The following is a 15,866-nucleotide window of genomic DNA, read 5'->3' as shown; positions in this document are numbered from 1 at the left end:
CCCTTTCCTTCATCATACAGGCTGGAATTGGGATGTGGGGCGAGCCAGTTTAGTCTCTGAAGATGAGAACTATAATCTGGCATAACTGAGAAATGAGAGTCAGAGCCCTTGACAACATGACAGAAGAGAGCCACCACATCAGCTTGGATTTTATATGAAAGATAAATAAACTATTTCATTTAAGCCAGTTTTTTTTTTTTAACATATGTGGTACAGCACCTGATGTATATCCTAACCCAACAGGAGGCAACATCACTAGAAAAGGGACTTAGTAAGAATTAAATGAAAGCACCAATGTAAAACATAGATATATACAAGTTCATTTTTTAACCCAAAGACATCTTGAGACCCACTCCAGACCTCGATTGTTAACATAATTCAAGAATCCTCAGAACCTCAATATACTCCTCTGGATCTCTCTATTTGATAATGTCTCTCAAAGGCTGAATCCCAAATAAACATTAATTCTTTATAAGCTGTGTACACAAAACAGAATATACTTCCCAATACGACTTCCCCATATATTTAAAACAGGGATCTCTGTATTTGTCATCCTTGCCAAAGCTACAATAAATCCTTTCTTCAAATACATGCATTCTTGGGCCTCCCTGGTGGCGCAAGGGGTTAAGACACAGCCTATGAAGCTATCCACAGCCACTGCACCACGAGTTCAATCCCGGGCCAGGAAGCTACCCACAGGGGGCAGCAGACCTCTCCTGTCTTACCCGCTGCTCACCTCAGGAGTGTATTTCAGTAGATCCAGCTGTTCTGTTCCCCACTCTGTCTCTGGTGAATCCTCTCACCCTTCACACCTTTGGCCTGTACCCCAGCTCTTGTATGCATAAATAAATCTTTAAAAAAATTATAAAAATATTATAATAATGGAATTGATGACCCTATTTCTGGTCAGGGTAAGAAGAATTCAATGATATACAGTCAAACAGCATTTTCTAGTAACACTTACTTTTTATAGTTGCTACTTAGTGATTTTTTTCATTTTATATCATCAATTTAATGCAATGAACAGTACGTTGACTATGAAAAAATCTTAAAAATCTGCATGCCCTTTGACGCAATAATTCCATTTCTAAGTGTTAATTCTAAATAAACGATGACAAATGTATAAAAAATTTGGCATAAGGTTGTTCACTGCAGTGTGTTTATGAAAGTATTATAAAAAGAAAGCAAAGAGGGAAGGCTATTACAAAAAGGGATTTGGTTCAATAAAACCATGGAAATCTATACAATGGAATGGTATACATGTAACAAAAATAATTTTGTAATTGAGTATTTAATGAAGCTACAATAAGTAAAAAAAATACAGTATAATTCAATTTTGTTTAAAAAAATGTGACAAGTGTGTGTAATGATAGGATATATGTGTGATAGGGGTGTGTGTGTGTGTGTGTGTATACACAGACTCCAAGGTTATACAGCAAAATATTATTAATAGTGATTATCTCTTGTAGGTTTATTTATATGCAATTTTTGTTCTTTTTGTTTTTCTATTGTCTAAGTTTTCCACATTTTTGCAATAAGGGAAAAAGTTACTAATAAAAAGTACACAATGTGCAGTGAATTAAAATCTTGAAAACATGAAGATGTACTTTGGCCAAAGAAAAGAAATCCCTTCAACTTGTTTACAAAGTAAATGATCCAATACACAGATGTACTCTTTAGCTTCCTGGACACTCCCTGAATTCACATGGTTTTTTAATACAAGTTCAAGTGAAACATACAAAAGTATTTAGCTATGAGCATTAAAAAAGATGGCCAAAGTAACGCAAACTTGGGTATCCGAAAAAGTACTGAAAATATTCTTTCTACTCTTTTATTAAAGCAGACCAGGAATGAAACCCGTTTTAACAGTCTTAATTACCCTCAAGGGCCATTTAAATGATATTACAAGAGAAGAGTGCTCTGAAAAAATTTAAAGATGCAATATTCTGTTTCTTTTGAAAGGCCTTCATGAATGTATTATTAGATAATAACTGTTTATTAGATCACTATAATCATATAATGTATCTTCTAAATTTTTTATGACTATGGTATGTCAAGTCTGACTTTTATCCCAGTCATTTAAGCAACATTTATTACAAATAAATACCTTTTAGTTTCTGTTTTTTCTAACCTCTTCATTGGATAACCTTTCCAGGACAAATTGAATCCTTCTAAAATTAATTTCCACTATAACCTTTAAAAGGCAAAACTGCTTAAGGAAATTCTAGATGAAAAGTTCTGTAAGCAGGTTTATTCAGAAAAGACTGAAATCTAAGAAATCCACAATAAGTATGTCTACAACTGCTCACCATGCTTACTGTCACCTCAGCATAGTATGTTAAGCATATGACTTACCTCCTGCTACCCTCTCCTACCACATACTCTGTTACTCTCAGCAAAACAAAATATTCTTCCTGACTTCTTAACTTCTGCCATGACACAAAGACATTTGTGATAGTATTATGATTTCATCAGTCACGTGAGAAACCTGAGTTCAAGTTCTTATTAGATACTGCGTGGGTTATTTTAATAGCCTCCTAATTTGTCTCCCCAAATCTCATCTATCCCCACCTGAATCCAAAAAGCATTAACCGCTAGCTTAAATACCACTTTCATCCTATTACAACCTACCGCAATAATCTTACATTGAATTTTATCCTATGAGCAGTGGAAAACAAACTCTTTATAAAAGCATTCAGAAACATTTATTTTTTGCTTCTGTTCACTGTCAACTCTCCTGATCCATCACCAACTTTTACTGCAGACTTACCTATCTGTCCCCCACCTCATTTTCTTGTCATGCAAATTCATCCTCTCAACACCCTCAAGCCTAAGTCTAATATGATTTTCAGTAACTGCTGCAGTTGTAAATAAGTTTTCCCTCAGAATTTCAACAACATTCACATATTGTCTGACTGATTGATTAGGCACTGAATCAACTGTCTCCTCCTACTGTCAAGCAATTATACATCTATGATCTAATTTCATGAAGTAGAGATAAAACCCTATAGGGCTTCATGTTGTACTTCTCATAGCCCTGGGTAGTCAGCTACAAATCCAGTACATTCTTAATTAATATTTAGTGAACAATGAATGATCGGCATCTTTAGTTTGGGGCACTAAAAACTAAAGCAAATTTATTTCTAATTTGCTATGTACCTCTAAGGTTTTTCTCTAATAAAATGTATTTTCTCTAATAAAATATTACTTAATGTAGACTTACAGCCTACTATTTTAAGCCTTTTTCTTAATTTTAGAGAGAAGTGTTAGAGTGTTAACTATATTTGACTTATAAGAACTAGACAAAGTGACCTTTAAAAAATTAAAACCTAGCATTTAATTAGACTTGTACTGCTTAGACTGACATCCAAGAATTAAAATTGATGTACTTTTTCAATTGTTCAAGTACTTAAGTATTTCAGGCTCTTATCTTGAAAAATGAGTGTCTTTCTCAAATCAACACTTTCATAGTTGTCAGATTAAAGGAATTACATATAACAGCTAAAGGAAACAAACCCTCTTGCACAAACTCCTTGTCTTCTCTTTAAATGTCAACTGGGTCCCATCATGTTTTAGGTACATCATCTGAGGAAGTCCTCACAACAATTCCATATGCCAGTGATTGCTTCTATTTTACAAATGGAAGCTTTGGGAGGCTAAGTAACCCACCCAGATTTACCAAGGTGGAGCTAGGATTTAGGTTCCCATATGGCTTATTTCAAACCCTTGTTCTTAGCCTTATACCAGCCACCTGTATTTAACTTCAAAGGCAGAGGCTCCATATTATGAATCATTTCCCTCCAGGCTATGTGAGGTGTTTTTTTGTTTGTCTGCTTGGCTATACGGAACACTATTCTTAATGTTACCGACCTTGATTAAAGTCAAATTTCAGTTGGAAGAGAAAGGGTAAGCTTAACCCTGTATACTCTGTGTTCTCCTTTCCAATTAAAACCATTAAGAAACTCCTTATTTAGCATCACACACAATTTTCTCCTTCATCCTGCATTGGTATGTTTGAAATGAGGCAGCCTATACCAAAACCTTGGCATTTCACTTACTAGATGTAGGGATCTCGAGAAAGTTAGGTATCAGTTTGTTCATCTATAAAATGGGAACCCCTGCCCGACAGGCTTGCTGTAAGAGTTAAAAAACATATTTAAAGGGACCAACCTGTACTATTTTCTGTATAAATGACTGTGCCACACCAGATAACTGGTAACCTGACGGACCACAGGGGCAGCAGGGAAGTGCCCTAACCACCAGGTGTCACCACTGGCCCAAAGAGCTGGTCAAGCTGCCAGGAGTGGGTGGGTGGCACCCTGCAGCAAAACGGTAAGACTCTGTCACGTGCACCTACAAGACATTCAAGAACTGGCTTTGGCTTTTCAACACCCTAAGAAGCAAGTACAGCATTTGTTGCACCATTGTAAGTTACATTTTTCTCTTACACATGCATTAAAAATGATGGTAGTATAAATTAATTAGCTGGATATCTACAGAAGATGTGGCTTTTTGTCAACACAATCGAATTTTAAAAACTATCCTAGGCCAACCATTTAATTTTTAGATTCAATAGTGTTTCAACATCCATTGATTTTGCCAACTAGATAGTTCTATTTTCTGGTTTCCAGGCCTTTCAATATTGCAACCGTGGAAAATTCTCTGGCGCCCATTCCACAACCCACTGACACGATTTCATTTACATTTACAGGGATGACAGATCAAAGGAAATAGAAATCAATGTATTTTAGCGTAGAAATAAAGTCTATGGACAGCAAATTTAGGCAAAATAAGCAGTAACTATTAACTTTCCCCCCTTGTTCTCAGCACTTTCAAATTCATTTTAAAATATTTTATTTCTATTGTCTTAAGGAACACGTACCCTAGAGTAAATCTGCTCACCCTCAAACAGCTCTGAATTTCAAGGAACCCTACCTGTCCTCACAACGACTCGCCCTGAGTGTGCCCAGGGTTCAACGAAAATGCATACATTGTGCAAAAATGAAAAATGATGTTAAGAATTATACAAAATAAAATAAAAACAAAACCAAAAAACAAACAAAATGAGAGCTGGGCCTGGCTGGGCCCTGCTTCTGGTTTTAAGTCCTCCACGCTGAGACCCATTAGTGGCCACTTCAAGACGGGGAATATCAGTGTTGGCCTAACTGGGGACACAGCTCTCTGGTGAGGCGTCAACTGCTGCCCCATCTGCCAGGGAATCACTCGACTGCAGTCAAGCCCAGGCCTACCCCAGACACATCCTAATTGCCCGGGCTCCCGAGCAACCCACAAGGGAGAAGCAATTTTGACAAGCACAGGCTTCTGTGTAGCGGGAGTTCTCTGACAACTCTGCAGTTTGGGTTATTTTGTTTTTGTTTCAACAATAGCTCAAGTTCCACTTTGCCTTTCGCAAACATGGAACCGTCTTAAGAGAAATCAGACACCTCGGCTGCCACTGGCGGAGGTTCCCATTCCTAGACAATTTAGGAGCAAAGAGCAGCTCCCAGGAACCATCTGGAACCGGGAGGGCAGGAGCCAAGCCCAACAGAAATGAACCCATTTGCGCAGCACTTTGTGCAGATCAATAAATTCCTGCCTGACTTCAGCTCGGGCCCTGGAGAAAGGCGCTCACGAGGCTGGCCGCCCTCCAGGAGCAAATGGGTCAAGACCGAGATGCTGGGGCCGCTGGCGGTGGGTTGAGCGCAGCGCTGTGAGGCTGTCCCCAGCCTCTGCACCGCGGGTTCGAGTCCCGGCCGACCAAGGAGCTACCCACACGGCGCGGCAGACCTCTCCTGTCTCGCCCGCTGCTCCCCTCAGCAGTGCATTTCAGTCATTCCTCCTGTCTGCTCCCCACTCTGTCTCTGGTGGGTCCCCTCACCCCTCGCATCTCTGGTCTGTACCCCAGTTCTTGTATAAATAAATCAACCTTAAAAAATGAAATAAAATGTGTACAATCATATTAAAAAAAAAAAAAAAAGCCCGAGATGCTGCCGAGCCCACGAGCCGCCGCCGGGGGGTGGAGGGTGGGGGGTGGCCGCGCCGGAGCGGGGGGCGCGGGGGGCGCGGGGCGCGTTACCTGGGGGACTCGGCGGTGAAGCTGCCGCCGTCCAGCAGCCGCATCTTGCAGAAGAGCACCCCGTTCACGACGGGCACCGAGGAGAGCTCCTCGAGCTCGAAGTCCACCTTAAACTTAAACTTCTTCTTCTTCATCATCGTGAGAGGCAGGCGCCGGCGAGCCGCGCGCGGGGGCGGCCCCGAGGGGCGCGCGGGCCGCCGCCGCTTCAGCTCCGCCGGGCCCCGGGCCCGCCCCGCCCCATGGCGGGGGCCGCGCGCGCCACGCGGGGGCACGGCCGGGGGGCGCCGCGGGCCGGCCGGGGCCGCCGCCGCCGCCTCTCGCGGCAGCTCGGGCCAGGGAGCGGCGGCGGCCGCCGCGCGGAGCCCGCCCGCCCGCGGGGAGCGGTCGCGCGGCAGCTCGCCTGGCGGGGGGCGCCTCCCGGTGCGCGCGCTCCGCCGCCGCCGCCCGTCTCCGCGCCGGAGAGCGGCTCGGGCAGCGCCGCGCCTCAGGGGCGCCCCCAGCGGCCGCGGCCGGCAGCGCACCGCGGGGCGGAAGCGAGGCGTGTGGGGCTGAGGGGCTGAGGGGCTGAGGGGCTGAGGGGCTGAGGGGCTGAGGGGCTGTGGGGCTGAGGGGCTGAGGGGCTGAGGGGCTGAGGGGCTGTGGGGTTGTGGGGCGCGGGGAGGGGGGGCGGCGAGGAGATTCAGGACGGGCGGGCGCTTCTCCGAAAACACCCACCCACGACGGCAGTTGGGGCGTCGCGCCTCCCCGAGCTTACAAAAAGACCAACCCGAGCGGAGACGAGCTTCCTTTCGCAGCTTCCTCCCGGCCTTTCTTTCAGTTTTCGCTCCGCCTGCCTCCCCCCTCCCCTTCCCGTGATGTGTTTGTGCCTTGGGATTTGGGAGTCGTGGGTTAATAGGGTTAACCTGGATCTCCCAGGCGTTGTTTTCGTCAAATCGAAATCCTAAAACTGAAATTGCCTTTAGCAGCTTTTGCAGTAGGATCATTGTTTATTTAATTAATAAATATATTTTTTACATCCTTTTTCATTTTTGCACAGTGTATGCATTTTCATCTTGGTTATAGTCCCCATACAATTCCCACCACCCTTGTTTTGACCCTAATCCCTCCTCCCCACGCGCACACACACACCCACCCACCCACCCACCCAGTGTGTCTCTAGTTTAGTTGATTTTGATTTTTACTTTTGTTTTTTAAAGATTTATTTATTTATGCATACAAGAGCTGGGGTACAGGCCAGAGATGCGGGGAGGGCGGTGAGAGGAGTCACCAGAGACAGGGGGGAACAGAACAGGCAGATTGACTGAAACATACCGCTGAGGGGATCAGCGGGTAAGGCAGGAGAGATTTGCATGTGAGTTTCTCCCTGGCGGGGGATCGAACTCCTGCTGCAGAGGCTGTGGATTGCTGCATAGTGCGGTGCTTAACCCTTTGTGCCACCAGGGACGCCGATTTTTACTTTATTATAATTAGTCTTTTTCCTGGTCCCTTATTTAGGTTTTCTCAATTCCTGCTATGAGTGAGACCCTCTGGTATTTTTCTTTTTCTTTCTGGCTTATTTCGCTGAGCATGATCCCTTCCAGCTCCATCAGCTAATCTTTGACAAAGGAGCAAAGAATATGCAATGGAGCAAAGAAAGTTTATTTAATAAATGGTGCTGGGAAAAATGGGTTGCTACATCAAAAGAATGAAGCTTGACTACTACCTCACACCATGCACAAACACCAACTCAAAATGGATTAAAAAACTAGACATAAGACCTGAAACCATAAAATATACCGACACGACATGAACCTCAGCATCATCTTGAAAGACTCATCACCCAAAACAGTGATTGCCTTTAGCAACTTTAAATCCAGGCAACTTCATATATGAGGTGAGGGCAGGGAAATCCCCAGCGGCCTCATGTTGAGGGGCCACCTGGTACCAGGCACAATGAGACTACACAGGTGTTTTCTCTCATTTATACTTTAATTCCTGCTACCTAGGACAGAAAGAGTACAGGAGGGGTTAGAAATAACAGCTTCCCTTTTAAAATTTGGCTACCCACACTGAGAACTGAAAAGCTTAAAAGTAAGACATCTCCCCAGGGGCATGACAATGATCGGCCTTCTGGGGGCAGGTACATGTTATTACAGTGTATGTTGTCAGCTCTGTTACATAATGTTTGTGTTTTCAAACGCAATTATTGGCCTTTTAACTCAAAAACTGCTTCGCGATCATCTCTGAAGGGGTATAATTGAAGAGATTCTCTTTCCCAGTTCATCATTTATTCATGCATTCATTCATAGTCAATTATTTTTAATTGCCTCAAACATTAGTCACTTGGCTAGATCTAGTGATCTCGCAAAACGAAACAAAACAAAACAAAATGGCCTGCCTTCAAGAATTTTATAATGGAGTGAAGGATACATGAGAACTAGTCATTAAGAAACAATAGCTAGCTTCAAGGTGTGTTCAGAATGAAGAAATAACCTGCCTAGAATTTAGGGGAGAAAGAAATTGAAGTTAACCAGTGTTCTGAAATTCAAAGAATGAATGGACTTGGGACAAAGTGGGGGGAGGTTCTCCAGGTGGAAGTAGAACCCAAGACCCAGAGGTAGAGTTTAAGAATTTGGGGGTGGTGGTTTATAATGGATGGAGCTTGTTGCCCATTCAGACAATGGTGATAGGTAATAGGAAAAGTTAAGAGGACTTTGGGGTTTGTAAGCTAGACTGCTAGATGGATGCTGATTCCATTGTTTGAGCTTTGGAAGCAGGAGGAGGGCAGGCTGGTAATAGAAGAGATATGAGTCTTTATGTGACCTGCCTGCAAGCCAGCCAAGGAGAGAAGGGCAGTGTTAGCTCCAGTAAAAGGTTTAGATTGAAAATATGCATTTGGGAATTAGGGTATTTCCTGATGGCTGAAGCCCAAAGAGGAAATAAAATGAGTTACTTGCGCATTTAATGGGTAGACTGAAGAAAGAAAAAGAGACCAGGGGACTCGATCTCTGGGGAGCAAAGAGAACATTTCCAGAAAGCACTGCAGAGCAATCTTGCAGGATTCGGATGGAAAAGAAGTTATTGAATTGAAGATCTATTGATAGGAGGTCATTCATAAATCTTTTTTTTAAAGGTTTATTTTTATTTATGCATACAATAACTGGGGTATAAGCCAGAGGTGTGGGGTGGTGAGAGGATTCACCAGAGACAGAGTGGGGAGCAAAACAGGCAGATCTGCTGAAATACACTGCTGAGGGGAGCAGCGGGCGAGACAGGAGAGGTCTGCTGCACCATGTGGGTAGCTCCCTGGCCGGCTGGGAATGGAACTGGTGCTGCAGTGGCTGCGGATAGCTTTATGGCCTTGATAGCGCTGTTTTTAACCCCTGAACTACCAGGGAGGCCCTCATCCATAATCTTGACAAGAGAAGTCTCCATAAAAGGTGGTGGCAAAGTAAGACTAAAATGGCCTGGGAAGTAAATAGAAAGTACTAATGAAGAGTGGTTAATGAAAAAGTATTTTTTTCCTGAATCAAGAGAAAGGAGAGTAACTAGAGGAACAGCATTAATGTTTTTTCATTAACATTCAGGAACTATCTGAGATTTACTGAGAGCCCATTAAGTGCATCTAGATTTGAGATGCTTTTCCTTATATTCTATATGTTACAATCTATTGGAGGACACAGATAAATAAGCAATCAATTGCAGTAAAGTGTAATGTTGAGTTCTATCTTTGTATGATGGAGAATAGAGCATATGATATCAACAAAATAAGTAGGTTTCTGGAAAACTGTCTAGAGTAAGTGACATTTAAACTGGTGGCTGAAAGATGAGAATGGAGGTGGGGAAGCAGTTTCCAGGAAGAAAAGTCATGCATGTGCAGAGGCTCAGAGGAAGAGAGAGACGTGCTGCAGGAGGAACTGAAAGTAATTCAGTCTGGCTGCAACTTAGAGTGGGGTGTGGTGATGTGTTTAGCAGGGAGCCATTGAAGTTTAAAAGCAAAGGAATGACATGTTCAGATTTGCATTTCATGAAGTTCTCCAACTGCAGTAAAACTAGAGAAAGGTAGAAAAATTCTAGTACGTCTTTTTAGACTCATAATTTGATTATTTAAACACCTTGTATGAGTCAAGGGCCAGGCAAGAATCAGCCATCATCCTCAAAGTGTTTAAGAGGACTCTCCAGAACCAAGAGATCTGGTGGGAAGTTGAAAGGAAAAGAGATAAATACCCTGACTTCTTTTATTTTCTGCTTTCTGAACTCCTGCCGGTACCAGCAGATACTAAAAGTTTGAGAAACAAATATATATTTGTGTGTATATACCTATATACACATGATAGTAACTTCCATGTTACTGAGTTATATACCTTTTATTATATAATATGTATTATTGAAATATGTATCACTCTATATAGACAGACAGATGGATAGATCTAGATAATCTCAAAAGAATCAGCCAAGGGAATTAAAAGTAGTAGCCTCTGAGGAGAGCAAAATGAAGGTGGCTTTTGTTGTTTGTAACAAACTCTGTTAAACAATTTGACTAAGTTGTGTACTTATATAGCTATACTATTTTTTTAAGATTTTATTTATTTATTCATACAAGAACTCGGGTACAGGCCCGAGGTATGTGTGTGTGGGGGGGTGAGAAGATTCACCAGAAACAGAGTGGGGAACAGAACAGGCAGATTGAAATACACTGCTGAGGAGAGCAGCAGGTGAGTCAGGAGAGGTCTGCTGTGCCATGTGGTCTCCTCCCTGGCTGGGGATGGAACTCGTGCTGCAGTGGCTACCGATAGCTTCATAGGTTATGTCTTAACCCCTTGTGCAATCAGCGAGGCCCCAATATACTATTTTTTTAATTGTTGATATACAATAGAAAGTTGATAAAAAGTTATGCAGCACTAGGTACAAACACAGTTAACAGTGGTCACTTTGGAGAGTAGAATTATGATGGAGGGGACTGGATGAAATACAGAAATATTTCTGTACCTTTAAATACTGTTTGAAATTTCATCTCCATGAATGTTCAGGGAATAGCTATATTTATCTATCTATAGAGAGTGGTTATAAAAATGTCACAATAGTTGCCTTCTCATATCCACACCCTTGTGTAGTTTCCCCTTCGGTTGGCTGCACGTTTCATCACTTGACTCGTGATCACCAATGGGACAGTAACAAATAAGACAGATACTTGAAAAGTGGTTGTGCAATGGGGCTTTCTCTTGTGCTGCTCTTGGGACCCCTGACAGAGCCATGGGGTAAAGACTCAGGACAGTCTGCTGTAGGATGAGACCAAGTGGAGGAGATAAAATTGTTCTAGCTGAGACTATCTCAGACTTGCAAGTCCACAGTCGGTGTGGCAAATGGCCACAGATGCAGATGTGTGAAACCAGCAAGACCAGCAGAGGCAAGCTCCAATTCCCCACTCTCAGAAACATGAGTTTAAAAAGTTTGTGTTAAAAAAAAAAAAGATTTGATGCAAAAACCCTGCTTAAATGCAGTTGGGAGGCTCGAAGAGTGTCCACAAAAGCACAGGCGGCAAACTACAGGGCACAACATGCCTTGCATCTCCAAAGGGAAGGGGTATTGCTTCCCTGTCCCGGCAGAAGGAAGGAGGCAACGTTATCCAAAAGATCTTCCCCTAAAGGACATATAGGGGGTGCTGGCTTTTCAGTGGGGGAGTACACATGAGTTTCACCATGAGACACTTACCAAATTGTCTTTTTGTTGTTTCCAAATAAATCCATGTTCTTTTTTTTTTTTTTTAAGATTTATTTATTTATTTATACAAGTACTGGGAACAGTCAGAAACACGGAGGGTGACAGAATTCACCAGAGCCAGAGCGGGGAGCAGAACAGGCAGACTGACGAAGTACACTGCTGAGGGGAGCAGCGGGCACAGCAGGAGAGGTCTGTGCACCCTGTTGGACCCTCGCTGGATGGCCGGGAATCGAACGGGCACTTCACAGCCCAGTGCTCAACTGCTGTGCCACCGGGGAGGCCCCTAAATCCATGTTCTTGGTGAAATGACTGAGTGCTTTTTTTTTGTTTGTTTGTTTGAGGTCAATACTTCCATGATTTAAAAGTAAGCAAAGTCAGAGGGCCACGGAGCTTGCAAAATGTAGTTCATAGAGGATGGTCTACTGGGGCACAGAGCAGGACACTGATGTGTGGAAAGATAAAAGGGGACAGAAAGGTACCAGCACACACCTGATTGAGTCAGCATTCACTGTAAGAACCGAAAATCACTCTAGATATTTAAAAAAAAAAACAAGGGATATCATTCAGGCCATTCAGTGCTTCTGAAATTCACAGAAAGGCTAGAGGAGTAGAAGTCTACACACTATTGTAGCCAAAGTCACATCACTTGTAGTAAACATTACCAATGTTCACTAATATCTGGCCCTGCTTTCCTTCATGGGCATATGGGGAATTTACATTTCCTGATCCCCTTACAGTTAGTGGAATCATCTGACCAATTCTAGCCAATAAAATGGGAGAAGTAATGCATCCCTGCTGGTATGAGAGATGAAAAACCTTTGAACAATTCTTTAGAGTTTCTCTTTCCTGTCACACTAGTTATAGAGGAGACCTTGGGTGAAGATGTAGTAGCCACAGATTGAAGCAGCCCAGATCACTGGGTCAGTACATGGGGAACAATTGCCCACACCTGCAGTAAAATTATTGTCAGTGAGAAAGAAACTTGTTGCTACGGCCACTGCCACTACCATGAACTCTCTGTGAGGAGTCTGGATGCCGCAAACATGCCATCACACCTTGCTTGCAGGTAGCCACAGCAGCAGGAAGATAACCTCCATTTCATTTATACCTGTTTTTGTTTTTTTTTTTTTTCATAGGTGCATCTATTAGCGTAACGGACTGGAAGTTCATCATCTGAAGTAGTAGATCTAAGTATGCGTTCCAACACCTATACTGAAAATTCCTGAAATGCAAGATGGTTTGCCAATCATCTTCTCTTTCTTCTAATCTAGCCCATCACTTGGCATTAATAGTATTTAATAAATGTTCCTAATTTGTGATCTCAATTTATGGATCAACCCTAAGTGTTTTACCTCTTGGGTAAATTGATAAAGGTATCAGACATGTGCTAACACTGTTTATATCAGAGATTCAACAGTAGTACTCTCACTATGAGAAGGGAGCATTGGGGGTCTCCAAAAGAAGGGCAGAAGAAAGAGTAGCCATACCAAACAATTAGAGAATAATTATCTAAATTAAAGTTATATTCAGCTACAAATAAAATTCGAAACAATAGTGGCTTAAATGTGACAGAAGCTCATTTCTTTCTTAATTAAATAAAGTCAGGAAGCAAACCATTCAAAGCTATTATGAGAGTTCCATGGTCATCAGCGACTCAAGCTGTGTTGCTCCATCATCCTGAACATGTGATTTTCAACTTGTGATCTAAGATGGCTGCTATATCTCCAGCCACCATTTCTCAATTCCAGCCAACGAAAAGATGTAAGAAAGAAGCATGTGGCCCTTCCCTTTGAGGTCATTACTTGGAATATGTACACTCCATTTTTACTTAAATCCCATTGGCTAATGGAGTGTGAATAGAACTGTTGGCACCAATTCCAAACATGGCGCAAAGAACCATTCCCCACATGTTCCTCTGTCTCTTCTGACATCTGCAGTTTGGATTTTGATGTCAAGGGAAACCTTAGAAGTTATGTGTTGGAGATAACAGAGCCCTGACAAGCCTGAGATTATCTCTAGGCTCGTGTGATTACTCTCTGACCCTCTCCACACGTGACTCAGAACACTGACACTGAACTGTTAGGTGAAAAAACGCCACAATTTTACTGTGGCATTTTGAGGTATGTTTGTCAGAACAGCTGCCATTATCTTAGCTAATATAGAAATTGTTACAGACATAGCATGCTATTATAAAAATCTAAAACTAGTGGGGCAGGCAATAGATAACAAAAGGCTATTATTATTACAGGTGGGAAAATGGAAGCCCGTGGTGATACAGTTGGCAGAGGAGCTGCCTGTCAATGGTGGAAGATTATTGGGTCTCTGGTGTTGCGCATAATGTTCATTTGCAGAGGTGTGAATCTATACTCCTAAAACATGGTATTGTATATCGCTACCTGAACATAATTAAGAAAAAAGAGTTGCCTGTGAAAACTGCAGCAGCAAATAAGGCACCTACAAAGATGTTCGAAAACAGAACATCAGCAAGTTGTGTTTACTGGACACATGTAACTCTAATAGCTTCACAATAAGCTCTTATGAGTCCTCTCCTCTCCACTGTTCCTGCTAGAATCCTAATACAGAGCTTCATAACCCATTATCTGAAGTATTGTAATAACTAGCCTTCTAACAGTTCCCTGCCCACAGCCTCTTCCTGACCTGATATATTTCAAACACTCCTGTCAGATTAATGTTCCTGCTGAACAGCTCTGATTATTCATTCTCTTGCTCAAATGCTTCACAAGCTACAAAATAAAGTCTAGACTCCCCAGTTAGCATTTAAAACTGGGTGCTGGCCATAATGTAGGCTTCTGAACTGGTTTTCAAAGCTATTTTTTCCTTTGTTTCAATCCAGTCTTCTCCTTCCTATCTTTGCGCTTTCCTGCCTTTATTCTTTGGCTTAAGACAGAAATGACCTTTCTTCCTTCTCTGCATTTGGCAGTTTCCTTCAAGGCTCAAGGTCTAAGTCAATGCCACATTCCCACAAACTCTTCTCTTAATGTCTCATCTGGAAGCAATTGCTTCCTCCTCTGAAGTATTTTGGTAGTTATATAAATGCTTCTTTCTAGCTTTCCTCCAAGTTTTATTTTCCCTAACCTCAAATCATTGAGAAGATTCAACTCAAATTGAATTGTTGCTTATTAAGCAACTGAAGGAATAAACAGGTAAATATTTAGTAAGGAGTCGTTATTAAAGACATATAGAAAGAGCTTATACAACTCAACAAAAAGAAAACAAACAACCCCTTCAAAAAAATTGGAGAAGAGCTAAACGCGCACTTACCCAAAGAAGACAAGAAGAGGGACAACAGACATATGAAAAAATGCTCATCATCAGTTATCATCAGGGAAATGCAAATCAAAACCACAGTGAAATACCACCTCACACCTGTGAGAATGGCCCATATCGAAAAAAAAAAAAACAACAACAATATAAAACAAAAACAGAAACAAGTAGTGCTGGAGAGGGTGTGGAGAAAAAGAGACGCTGCTGGTGGGAAAGCAGCCCCCAGGAAAAGAAGCGTGGAGATTCCTCAATAGACTAAAAATAGATCTACCACAAGACTCAGCAATCTACTCCTAGGTATCTATCCAAAGAGTATAAAAAAAGGAAATCTACACTCCTATGTTTGTGGTAGCACTATATACAATGCATAATGAATACACTATACATTACACACAATGGAATACTACTCAGCAATCAAAAAAGATAAACTCATGCCATTTGTGGCAACATGGGTAGAACTGGAGGGAATTATTCTAAGTGAAGTGAGCCAGAAGGAGAAAGATAAATACTATAGGGTTTCATTTATATGTGGAATCTAGGAAAGCCAAACAAAGGATCAAACAAAAACAAACTGTAAAACTGACCCTTGAAAGTAGATAATAGATCTGAGACATCCAGGAAGGGAGAGGGAGGCAGAGGGAAAGCAGAGGACAGGTAGGGAGGAGAACGTGGTGGAGTGTGGTGGAGCACTGTGGGCACTTTGGCGGTGGGAAAACTATGGTGACCACACCTGAGAGGGGAAATCCTATATTGTGAGAAAACAAATAAGGATGTTTAAAAAATAGAAAAAAGGAAACAGGTAAAT

General features: G+C 42.2%; 1 protein-coding gene across 1 annotated transcript in view; it reads right to left on the bottom strand.

Moving 5' to 3' along the window:
• Positions 1 to 6,213, bottom strand: part of EEIG2 (EEIG family member 2) — a gene marked incomplete at both ends in the record, with an annotated part of 48,387 nt that extends 42,174 nt beyond the window's left edge. The window contains one exon of the mRNA XM_084243362.1: positions 6,077 to 6,213. Coding sequence (XP_084099488.1) covers positions 6,077 to 6,213 — 137 coding nt within the window. The remainder of the gene's footprint in view (positions 1 to 6,076) is intronic.
• Between the last annotated feature and the right edge of the window lie 9,653 nt (positions 6,214 to 15,866).

Source organism: Talpa europaea (assembly GCF_964194135.1).
Source record: "Talpa europaea genome assembly, chromosome: 9".
Taxonomy (NCBI): domain Eukaryota; kingdom Metazoa; phylum Chordata; class Mammalia; order Eulipotyphla; family Talpidae; genus Talpa; species Talpa europaea.
Note: the sequence above shows the minus strand (reverse complement) of the source record. Positions and strands in the feature narration are given on the sequence as shown.